This window comes from Tachyglossus aculeatus, assembly GCF_015852505.1.
Source record: "Tachyglossus aculeatus isolate mTacAcu1 chromosome 12 unlocalized genomic scaffold, mTacAcu1.pri SUPER_6_unloc_1, whole genome shotgun sequence".
NCBI lineage: Eukaryota > Metazoa > Chordata > Mammalia > Monotremata > Tachyglossidae > Tachyglossus > Tachyglossus aculeatus.
Genome location: NW_024044828.1, coordinates 7,935,456 through 7,948,420, shown reverse-complemented (window position 1 = coordinate 7,948,420; position 12,965 = coordinate 7,935,456). Strand labels below are relative to the sequence as shown.

Here is a 12,965-nt window from a genome sequence, read left to right as displayed (position 1 = left end):
TAAGTACTGGGGAGATATAAGCTAATCCTATTGGACGAAGTCCCTGTCCCTGTCACAGTTTTAATCTCACAGTTTTAATCCCCATTTTGCAGATGAGGGCACTGAGACCCAGTGAAGTGACTTGCCTAAAGTCACTCAGCAGACAAGTTGTGGAGTCAGAATTAGAACCCAGGTCCCTCTGACTCCCGGGCCCCTGCTCCATCCTCTAGGCAATCCTTTTGCCCTGTGACATCTCCATGGGATTTGGGGAGCCCAGTTGTAAGGGAGTGAAATGGTCAGTGGAATTCTCCCCAGATTGAGACTCTCCACTTAAAGCAGGCACACACACACCGTCAGGGTGAGGGAAAGAAGGAAGCAGATCATTTACCTCTCTACAGCTCCCAAGGAGATATCGTTTTGCCTCTGCAGTCTTGAATGTGAGACTCAGGTGCAACAATAATATTCCCAGTTCTTATGTAATATGAAGTTTACATTCTTGCTAAACCCTGAGTTAAGAAAAACTCAGATAGTAGTGTTCACCGCAAGCATGCACACAAAACACTCTTCCCACACAGCAGCAGCTAGTATCTAAACTTGCACCCTCTACCAGAAAAGCATTTTCTAACTCCTTAACAACATCTTAATTAAAATGGTTGGTGAAAAGATGCATGCACACTGTTAGTGTTCAATAAATATGATTGAATAATGAATTTTGGCAGATCTGAGCCTATCTTGGATTTTTGCAGAGCCTTTATACCTAAGAAGACAAAGAACTTTCACGTCACGTATCACTGTCTCACCCCATCCTGTTGGGGTGAGGAGGAACAGTTATTATTAGCCCCATTTCACTGTTGAGGAAATGAGGCACTAAGAAGGTAAATAACTATGGCCAAAGTCACACAGTTGGTGAGACAAAGATCCAGTGCTGTTTTGACTTCAGCATAAGGGTTTAGATATGCTGTCTATACTGACAAATATTTAATAAACTATTTTATTTGTATTTTGAATCTTTGACCTGGAAGCATCCCAACAAGATAAACATGCACATTTCAGCTGAAACATTTCCATGAGCCAGAAATGTCTTTTTGCAAAAATATTTTGTTTGGAAAGCCTGATTTGGGAGCCAAGTATTTTCAGATGTTTCTGAAGTAAACAACAAGCACAGGCTGTTGCAACTGCAATTACGATAGTTGTGGGGCAGGATAAGGATAAACTGAGGTGCATCAGCTAGCAACGTCCCAAACAACTTGCTTGCTAGGTAAACGCCATTAAGACATTTATCTTCCTTCTTTCAAATAGGAGGCATAATGGTAAAATATAGAGGAATAAAAATTTGGCCCTAAAAGGTAAGGAAAACATGAATTTCCTCTATGACACATTTAGTTTGCCTGGGAAGATCTAGAAGATTGGTCTGGTTGGTGATGCTTGAGTGATGCAGACAAAATCCTTGGTGTCTTGATAGAAAAGACTGGTTCTTCTATTTCCTTGGTTAAACACTAAATTTTTTTTCCAGGTTCCTGATCCCATTCTTTTTATGGAAATTTCTTCAAAAAGAGTAAGGCATCTTTTATGTATTTAAATTACTGGGAAATAACATCTGATATAGCAAATATGTAGGAGTGTATTAATCTGAAAATCATCTAAATTCCAATTTCATAATTTCACATGTGATAGGACATAATATTTTTGCTTCCTAAACTTGGTGAGCTAGTCTAGCATGAAAACAGTTACTGGTGCTGTTTTGGTGAATCAATCTGAGTCATACATAGAAAGTGTGTAGTATGCTGAATCTTTGGAAATTCTCATAAAAAAAGTGTCTCTGAGTTTTTTTATATATATGGTTAATTTTTAAAGCTTTATACTTGTTTGTCAATGCTTGAATGTTTGAGACTTTTTTATGGACAGTGCTTTGCACAAAGTAAATGTTCAGGAAATACCATTGACTGACTGATTGGTGGTTGCTGAACTAAGGGACTGGTAAAGTGGGAAGAGGATCCAGCATCAAAGTATTATAAGTTAAATCATCATCATATGCACTTTATTTGAAAATGAGACCTGTTGTTCAGAGGCCAGTTCTTTGGAAGCAAGACTGTATGTCACTTTTTGGTTCTTAATCATGATTCAACATTGTTGCCTGGAGACCTTCCAAAACAGGGTAGAAAGTTTTCTGCCATTCTACATTACAGACCTCTCTGCACACAGAGGTATGGACCAGATGACCTCTCAGATCCCTTAAACCCTGTCATTCGGTACATGCAGTTGTTCAGTTTAATAATTATAATAATGATTATGGCATTTGTTAAGGGCTTATGATGTGCCAGGCACTGTACTAAGCACTGAGGTGGGTACAAGCAATTCAGGTTGGACACAGTCCCTGTCCCACGAGAGGCTCACAGTTTCAATCCCCATTTTGCAGTTGAGATAACTGAGTCACAGAAAAATTGAATTACTTGCCCAAGGTCACACAGCAGACAAGTGGCGGAGTCAGGATTAGAACCCATTATCTTCACGCCAGTACTCCATGCTGCTTCTCTATAATGCTGCAGTCTATATCGTTGTGTAGTAAAAGGAACTTCCAAAACAATGCAGTCCATATTTTGCTGAACTGAGGAGAAGATTCTTGAGATACTCTTATTAATTTCAAGATTTCTTTTCATCAGATCCACATGGACCCTAAAAGATGATCTCATCAACATTAGGTGTCATCATTTGTCTTTAGACACTGTAAAATCAGTGTGTCATTGATGCCAGATAATCAGTGGTTAGAGGATGTGAGAGAATATGCAGGATCATTATGTGGTAATAGTAGAGGTTGTCTATTAATGTTTTTTGCTTCTGTTTCTATAGCAACAGCTCTATGTTGGGTCAGGATCTGCTGTGGCCCAAGTTAAATTCCATCAATGCAACGTGTATGGTTCAGCTTGTGCTGACTGCTGCCTCGCGAGAGATCCATACTGTGCTTGGGATGGAATATCTTGTTCCCGCTATTATCCCACAGGATCACCTGCAAAAAGGTAAAAGTAGTGTACCACCATATTGCCTATATAACTGTACAGGGATCTTTCCTTCTGCTCCAATCGAGTCCATAAAAAATAATGTTGCATTTTTCAAAATGCAATAAACTAATACAGCTATTGCCTTGACTAGCATTTGGAAGTCTAAAGAAACCTGTTTAAAAACATATGCAGATTTTGATAAGTACATAGGGAACATTAAATGTGTTCCTATAAACCCTTTTGAGAAAGCAGAAACTCCTTTTTTAATATATGCAAGTGTTTTGTCAGCCACTATCGGGCAAAAAAACAATCAAATATAGTGTAATCATATGGCAGAAGAAGAAGACTAAAGATTTACATAAGCAGATGTTCAAGTTTTTTGTGAGCCAGCCCTACTCTTAATTGCTACTACTGATGAGATATATACACAGTCATTAAAATCATCCTCTGTTTTTTGTTTTTTTTCCTACCATTTTTGGATTATTGGAGAGATGGACTTTTCGGTCTCTGGCAACTGTGGGAAGGCAGTTCCTATCCATTAATTAAGTATCAGTTCATGAACTCTCAGTACCTTTCAGAGGGCTCAAAAATATCATCTCTCTTTTTTCCCCCTTGTCCCATGATACTTCATCTTTATTTTCCCATGACACTGAATGCTGTTTAGTCTCAAAGTGAGCCAGTGCTAATTGCATCCAGAAGAAATTAATTCTGTAATTTATGAGATGAGAGTGAACAGCCAGAGAAATGAGTAAATTAAGAACCCTTAAGATAAGTCATGCGGTGGAAGTCACACACAAGTGGGATTCCAAGCATTTCACCTCAAGGATTTTTTTTTAAAGGCCCAGGAGGACATTTTATATTTGAAAGAGCTAAGCCAAACTAAATTGACACTTCTGAAAATGCACTCTCTGTTCCAGCTCTGAAAAATCAACAACCATATAAATTGGAGATTTATATAACCTGAACCCAGGAAAACTATCATCCTGTTGGCAGCTGCAGATATGTTCTTATCTAGCAGGTTAATTGCATTCAACTATATTAGTTATCAACTCCAATCTTTCTGCTGATCCTCAAAGGAGCTATTCCGAGGTGTCTGTAGAAAAGTGCAGCCACTCTTTGCAATATAGCTAAACTAGTTATTATGCCACTTCCGTTCAACTCAGAGAGAGTGTTCAAGATCATCAGCAAGTCACTCAAAGAAAAGTGGGCATTTAAATGTGTGTGAAGGAAGTATGGAGGTTAGTGTATTGGATTAGAAAGAGTGTTTCCTTTACAAAGAGTGACCATTTTTTAATGCACAGTGAGTAAAGCAGTAAAATCATATTATTCAAACTTTTGCAGAAAGCTTTTCGTGAATGATGTTACAAATTATTTAAATAGGTAATATTTTGTAAGAATTGTCAAAGACAACCCTCTTATTGGTCTGTGTTTGTACCTCTCTCCCTTAACCTGATACAGCCAGTTTTCCAACCTGCTTTAAATCAGCCACCATCTCCCAGCCAAGCAGAGGTCTGTGGAGGGAAGGCACCCAGGGGAGCCAGAAAGTGTTTAGATAAATATGACATGAGGGAACTGTATGCTACTGCACATGAGGGAGTTGAGATTCAAAAGAAGATAAGATTCTGAACTGCATCATGCCTTCACCCCCAAGTCCTCTTGAGCAGCTGAGACTAATTTATTTTATTTTGAAAGTGAATGTTTTAACTCCCAGGCAAACTCATGACCTGTGTAATTAATGAAGTGTGTGACTTAATCCAAAGCAAAGTTCATTCTAACTTCAATCATCCACAATCCAGCCTGGTTCTCAAAGTCACTTATAAGGGCCAAAATCTTATTAATCACTTCTTTACAGTTCTTTCTTGGATCTTCCTCTAGACCATAAGTGCTCTGTGGACAGGAAATGTGTCTATCAGTTCCATTTTATTATACTCTCCCAAGCACTTAGTTCAGTGCTCTGCACACTATAAGGGCTCAATAAATACTATTGATTGATTGACCACACTATTAGTATTTCTTGGCACACCTACTATGTACAAAGGACTGTAAAAAGTGCAGCAAAGAATGTTGGGAATTAGACATGCTCACTAGCCCTCAAAGAGCTCATAACCTTGGAATAAAACCTAGGACAGAGGACTGGCTACAGAAACATAAAAGAGAAATGAAACAAAAATGGTAGGTAATTTTGGCTAGAGGAGCAGAGTTTCTGGTTTCTTGTGGTTCAGAGACTAACACTAACAATCACAATAACTGCCACAGCCATAGCAGCCACCCTGGCCTTCCCAGTGTTCTGTGTTTTTATGTACCATAATGGCGCATGGCAGGATTGGAATGAGGCCACAGGATAATATGAGAGAGTCAGACACAGGTCAAAAGCTCTGGAGTGATGGGCAGAGATCATGAACTACCTTAGCCTTTTTATAAACTGTTGTTAAAGCTTTGGCTCTGTATAATAATAATAGTAATTGTGGTATTTACTAAGCACATACTATGTGCCGAGCACTCTACTAAGCACTAGGGTAGGATAAATTCCACTGATTGAAAGGAAAGCTCAGTATTTTGAAGGGGTAGGGAATTGCCACGTAAAAAGGGTGAAAGTACAGCATTCCAGTATTGTTGATCTGATAGCAGTTAATGAAGATAGCTGCAGAAGAGCCATGTACTCAGCATATTGATAAGGGACAATGGTCTTTTTGTCCGATAAGGAGGGGAGAGGTACAGATATATGGAGTGGAATAAAGACAACTGCAGTGATAAAATCTCTTGGGAGGAATTAAGTGGGTTAGGATGAGAAGTAGGAGGAAATGATGGATCTTCTGTACTTCATATTTTCTGAAGCATTCTGACCCCTTACAGGTGGTCCCTTGGATATGTTTTAGCACATGAAGGGGAAATCATTTTCCTTTCAGAGTGGATCATTTTTACTTATGGTCTGGCTAGAAGCAGAAACTGAAAGCTGGTTAGCCAAATAAACAGTTCTCCCTTCTCTGAGCGAAAGCAGCCCAACAGGAAAAGAAAATAAAAACACACTTGTTCAAAACGTTCTTCCGAAGGGTAGTAGATTCCTCCGTCAAAGCCCACTGTCCACTTTGTTCTCTTTTAGTCTCCTCCCCCTGCTTCCTCTTTTATATTCTTCGTCTTCAAGTCTTCACCTAGAGTTTCCAAAATTATGATAACCTTAAAAAAATCACAGTGTAAGGGAATATTAAATGAAGGCACTAAATCATGATGATCAAATTAAAATTAATATGTAGGTAAATTTAAAATGCATGAAGCATCCAAACACCAATACCAGAACGTTTGGTCTGACCCCATCCCAGTGCTCCTAAGGGCCCTTTTTTCTAACACAGGTGATGTTCATTGTTATACTATACTCTTCCAAGCCTTTAGTCCAGTGCTCTGCTTACAGTAAGCACTCAGTAAATATGATGGAATGAATGAATTAATACCCTCCATTCTGTTAATAATAATAGTTATGGCATTTTGTTAAGCACTTACCATAGTAAGTGCTGGGGTAGATACAAGTACCCTCTCCCAGATCCTTCATCTCTAGTTAAGATCTTTTACAAGAAAACATTTGAGGTTGAAATATAAGCAGGAATCCTCCATTTCCTTTCTTCCCCATCTTTCCCCAAATCCCAGCTCTTCAGCTGCTTCAGAAATACTGCTATCCACCGCTCTCTGTCATGAGTTTCCCCAACAGCCTAACAAACTAATCTTTTTTTTTAAGTTGGAGATTTCCAAACTGCAGTTTGTTCCTTCCTATCTTACCCCATAGATTTCCTATTATAACCCAATCTGCACACTTTTCTCCTCAAGCGTCATCACAAGCTTGCTCCTTAAATGTCAACTTACTGTAACAAAAACTCATCTACCTTATTGCCAACCCCTTACCCATATCCTCCCTCTGGACTGTAACTCCCTCCTCCTTCCTATACTAGAGACCACTACTCACTTCACTTTCAAAATCTTATTCAAATCCCATCTCCTCCCAAGAAGTCTTTTGCCAACTAAGCACCCACTACTCACCTCACCTTCAGCCCCGCAGCACTTATGTACAGATCCATAATTCATTTTAATGTGTGCTTCCCCCTCTATACTGTAAGGTCCTTGGAGTAAGGGAAGATGACTACCAAGTCTGTTATCCTGAATTCTTGTACAGTGTTCTGCACACAGTAAGCGCTCAATAAATGCCATTGATTAACAGTTCCTGACTTGTGCTTGTATTGTCTACCTAACCCCGTCCTGTACTTTTCTCTCTGCTTCTTTGAATTTACTAAGCAGTGTTCAGTACAGTTACAGTGTTCTGAACAGAATGCACTCAGTGAATACCAGTGATTGATTCCAACTGAATTATAAAACTTAGGGTAGAAAAACCTTTTATCTGTCCATACATAGAACATATTCAGGATATGAAATAAGTGGCATTTTTCTATTGGTAATGCTTGCAGGTAGCATGCTTATGAAATATAGATTTTGTAGTTGTGGAATCATTCTCGTGCAATTTTTCAGCTTTTGGTTTTTGAAGATGATTGGGTTATGAGAAAATAACTCTGGTTCTCACTGTATTTTTCACAAAAGTTGAGATCCACTATCTGACAAATAATTAAACTAGTTAAATTTTTCTACCTTCATGCAAATTGGTCTTGGTGGTAAAATAAAAAATGTTCAGATTAAAAATACCATTTTCTAGAATATTTTATATTACCTCTCCTATACTTAATAAATCTAATAAACATTGTTATTTGAAATGATTATTCTTCTTTCACTCCCACTGTACCCGCCCCCCAGAATTGTACTGTTACTACTTACCAAAGTAATTTCAAACCAAAAGGTTTCATGTTGACTATTTATCAAAATGACATTTAAGAAAGGCCTGAAATTAGTCCAGAGGCAGACCCATCCTCTCTTCACTAGGCTACGCTACTTTTCTTTCCATAAGCCTATGTTGCTTTCCAAATACTAAAAATATATATAATTCTGGCTGGACTGACTGGACTGCACATTTTTGAGAGGACTGGAAACTTTGGTAGAAATTTCCATTTGGCTAAATCTGCATGAGAAAAATGAAACATTAATGGGAAAGTGTCCTATAGCAGAATAAACACTTTTAGAGTCACATACTGACATGGAGACTGCACATGTCTGACAGACCGAACCTGGGCCTCCCACCAGCCACTGGGCTGAGAATTCCTAGTCAGTTAACGGCATGGTTGGAGTTAGGGGAAAAAATGCCTTGTGACCAAGCCCTAACCCTGTAAGAGTGGTTTGGATTACCTTGTCTATTGAAAGCAAAGTTGATTTAACAGCAGTAGCAGCAGTAGCACAGCAAAGGGCAAAGATTGGAAAGGGACCTATTATGTGGAGTTTTCCTGTTTCTGTCCTATCTATCACTTGCCCTCCCATCAAACTTCCTTTAGTCAACGAACTGTTGCTTGTGGTAACCTGCTAAAGGCCAATTGAGATGATTTCCCAGTTTATCCTTTCAACAATGTTGAATGATATCTGACTCACCAACTTGTATTGTACTTTTTTAACCTCTTAGTTCAGAACTCGGCACACAGTAATGACTCAGTAAATATCATCGGTTGATTGACTGATTAATTGGCTCATTAGCCAACTAGAAAGTTCAGAAGAGGGTCAAAAGTCTGGCATCAGACTGAGCACTACTTTGGGAATTTGCTAAACTGCATAGAGCTGTTTTTTAATTACAAGATTTCCATTTGATCTAGAGTTCTCTTCACTGAGAAATAAAAAGTCTACTCAGAGTTCATCTTCTATTTTACGTTTAACCTTTGAACATTGAGAAGCAAATCTTTCCCACAAATATCCTAAGCAATGGGCTAAGCACTATACTAAGTGTTAGAGTAGATTCAGAATAATCAGATCAGAGACAGTTCTGGTTCCAGATGGGACTTACAGACTCAAGGGGAGAGAAAAGATATTAAATCTTTATTTTAAAGGTGCGGAAACTAAGGCACAGAGAAAAAAGTAACAGAAGAAATATAGATTACAAAAAAGATGGCTTTAAGCGTTAATCAGTGTTTCAGAAGCAGAATTTCTTGTGAACATATATTGCGTAGCTATTTTCTAAAGTCTGGACAATTGAAAGTGCATTTGTTTTTCAGACGCTTCCGCAGACAAGATGTTCGACATGGAAATGCAGCTCAGCAATGCTCTGGACAACAGCGCATTGGTAATCCATTTCTAAGGAACTCCTACCATACCTAGAGTACAAACTTCAAAAGTATCTGGAATTATTAAAAAAAAAACTTCTAGAACAAAGAATTATGGTTTCCTTTGTGATTTGCATTTACTAAATAAGCAATTGCTGAAACTGTCATTTGTTTTAATGTTGAGCCTAGGAAAAAAGAAATGACCAGTTACAGCATTAGACTTATAACGTTGTATAACTTTAATGCCAATTGTTTATGAGACAACAACTAAGAGAAATGTTTGTTTTTGCTTTGTTTTATGTTATTTGCTAAGCACTTACTATATTCCAGGCACTTACTTCTGGGGTAGAGACAAGCTAATCAGGTGGGAAACAGTCCCTGTCCCACATGGGGCCCACCATCTTAATCCCCATTTTACAGATGAGGTAACAGAGGCACGGAAAAGTTAACTGACTTGCCCAAGGTCACGCAGTCAACGCGTAGTGGAGCTGGGATTAAAACCCAGTTCTTTCTGACTCCCCAGGTTCTAGTTATCTCAGCTTTTAATACCTGAATGTGGTAGTCTGGAACTAGGTTGCAAACTCCTTGTGAGCAGGGAATGGGTTTTGCATTATGCTTTCTCAAGAGTTCAGTGCAGTGTACTTTCTAGGTGCTTAAAAAATACTGCTACTCTTAATTTAAATCAGGCAATAGATTTGCTGGGCTTACACTGTATGCATAACATGGTATTGAACTCTTGGGATAGAACAATATAAATATGATAATAATTGCAATAACAATAATAATGGTAGTTATTAGTATTGTTCTTTAATTCATTAAGCACTTACTGTGTGGCACAATACTATGCTTGCTGCCTAACTCTTTAAGCTGGCTACTTGGTTCTTTTAAGATCCTGATTCCTTTGTAGGCTGTGGACATCCTAATTTGATTCATTAAGTAACTGGATGGCTTCTATTTCTCAGCCACACTCTGGCTTTAATGGACAAGACCATGGGGTTCTGCTTGTATGTGGCAGGTCTCTGAGACCTGAGGCCACAGTGAACTTCCTCATTATCACAAAATACCTATTGGCAAGCCTTTAGTAACCCATCTTCAGCTTCTTCCACTGTCCTCTTTCTTGGGCCTAAATGAGGCACAGGTCAGAAGTCTCCAAAACTCAAGATTTTGAAGTCTTGACCTCAGGGAATTTCATTCAATAGCACTAGAAAATTGTGCTGCTGCAATCAAGAAAGAAAAATCTCCTCAAAGTGTTGTGCTTTAATTGTAATGTGAAAATTACCCAAAGATATAAATGTAGTTCAAAATACATCAGATTAAAAGACTAATAATGAAATTTTCCCTCCAGAAGAAGCTCTGGATAAGACTGAAAAAAGATTGGTTTATGGTATCGAGTACAACAGCACGCTTCTGGAATGTACTCCACGATCATTGCAAGCCAAAGTCAACTGGTTGATACAGAAAACACCAGAAGCAATAAAGGATGAGGTATGTTCTCATTTCATTTCAGATGTGTCCTTTAAAATGAAAAATGTCTTGCTAGATGTGGTTGATATAAGGAGTCTATTGAGGAAACCGCTGGTAGTGAATTAGGATGCTAGATTTCATGACCTTTTCCAATCCTGTGATTCTTTCATTCAAATGCCTCAACAGTTACTCCTAAATAGAATGAGTTGCTAAGGGAATAACAAAGTTCTTCTGAAAGAATGTATTTTTTTCATGGGACATTTTCTCTAAGCCTCATTCCCTCATGGGAATGAGGGATGAACAATGATAACATAATCTTTTGAGGTACAACTACTTTGCAAGTTGTGTTACTCTTTATGAGGCAGATCTGGTGCCCAGAAAGAATTCTGCTGTGCTTATCCCAGTTAACCGTCTTAATTGGCTACAGGAAATAGTGTTCAGTGAAAAAGTTCTAAATGAAGCATCATTTTCCTTTCCTAAAGGAAAGGCAATGCAAAGATGTACATTTGTAAATAGAATACTTTTTAAAGTCCATTCTTCAGCTCCTAATTAGCAAACATATTTTCCATTATCTCTGCGAAGTAGATCTGCTACTATCTATGCAACATTGATATGGGTTCTAAACATTCTATTAAATGTAGGCAACATAATGCAAGAGGAGTAAGACTGGTTGAATTTGGCAAGTTGAGGGAATGTTCTACCTGAGGGATTAAAATTCAGTAGGGCCATTGCTAGGGTGTTATAAGTGCATTAAACAGGGAATGGTTGTTCTTTTTGGTCCTCATGTAAACCTGGATTCATTTGAAGCTATTGACTGATTTTGGGGGAGTTTTATTATTTCAGTGCATTCCAGGAAGGTTGCAAATTGTCAAAGGAAGTTGGCTGGTCTCTATTCTCCCAGGTCAGCAGGAGGGAAGCCTGCCTTTGGGAATCACAGGATTAGGGAGGGGACAGGAACGGTGTCAGAGATTTCCAGGGAAGAAACTGGTAGTCAGTCACTGCAGCCTCAAAGTCACCTGGTGTTCTTGGGCAAAGCTGGAGTTATATCTGAGGATCTGAGTCTTTGACTTGAGTCTGTTTGACAGTGGAGGTCCCTGAATGGAATCATTAATGGTATTTACTGAGAGCCTACTATGTGCAGATCACTGAACTAAGAGAGTACAATACAATAGAATTGTCAGATTTGTTCCCTGCCCACAATAAACTTACAGTCTAGAGATTGGAATGGTCCCCTCAGTCAAGGAGAAATCCCTTGTGCTCTAAGTTACAGGAACATTTGCCTACATTATGCCTTGCTTTCCTCCTGAAGAAACAAATTTGATTAATCAAGCAATAATGGTATCTATTGAGCACTTACTGTGTGGAGACCACTGTTCTATGTGCTTGGGAGAGTACAGTACAGGAGAGTAGGTAGATTAAAAAAAAACCCTGCCTCCAGTTCCAAGTCAATCAGTGGACATTTAAAAATGTTTCCTGCTAGGCTACCAAGCAGATTTCTAGCCTTTCCCTCAGGGAATTTTATTAAGTAGAACCAATAAACCATGCAGCTGTAATCAAGAAAGAAAAATCTCCTGCAAGTGCTGGGCTTTAATCATAACGTGAAAATGACCCAAAAGACTGCAAACATATGGCAGTTTGTAGTGATTTAAGTTAACATGCACTATCACTTAAGCTCTAAAAGTCTTTTCCAGCCTTATTTCATCTGGAGCGAATCGGTCCTGTTCAGTCAGCATGACTAGCTTGGCAGAGGCAGGCATGAAAGCATGCTAAACAGTCCCTTGAGCTAAATCGTGCTTGCATTGGTGTCTTCTTTCATCATTGGCTGTTTGCACTTTGGCTTTTCTGTTTCCATGTGTAGCCTCCCAGTTGAAACGTTGTAGAAATAGTGTATTGGCCTCCAGGGACTCAACAGTCCCCTTCATTCTCACCACCCGTATTTTCCCTGCTGCTGCTCTTCACCCATATTTCTTGGTTAACATTTCTGCCCTCTCATTTGCTGCTCTTCATCTCTTCTGTGTTGTCTCTCCACTGCTGCCAAGGATAATAGGATTGCATTCTATCTCTTGAGGGTTGTTAGTCTTCACTCTCTTGAGACTTGAGCACTCATCCCTGGTTTTCATCGAAAGAAAACTGCAGATTCCAGTTCTGTGTAGTGGGCATTGTGTCATGGTAGCCTTTTATCTCTAGAGATCTGGGTTCAGATGATGGCTTGTTTCAGAAAATGTAAAAATAGTGATTGTGTCTTTTCATCCTCATGAAAGTATGATAACCATTCCCTGGTACAGGAAATCATAGATCTGGAATGTATCAAATACAGAAAAACTGTACTTTGTGTGAGAATTTGGGCTTGAAC

General features: G+C 38.8%; 1 protein-coding gene across 2 annotated transcripts in view; it reads left to right on the top strand.

The window, feature by feature from the left end:
* Positions 1-12,965, top strand: part of SEMA3E (semaphorin 3E) — a 192,347-nt gene that overhangs the window by 170,532 nt on the left and 8,850 nt on the right. The window contains exons 13-16 of one of the 2 annotated variants that reach the window (XM_038741276.1): positions 1,493-1,534; positions 2,827-2,993; positions 9,101-9,168; positions 10,497-10,633. In XM_038741276.1, coding sequence (XP_038597204.1) covers positions 1,493-1,534; positions 2,827-2,993; positions 9,101-9,168; positions 10,497-10,633 — 414 coding nt within the window. Of the gene's footprint in view, positions 1-1,492; positions 1,535-2,826; positions 2,994-9,100; positions 9,169-10,493; positions 10,634-12,965 lie in introns of both variants that reach the window. The other variant, XM_038741275.1, reaches the window with a different exon arrangement.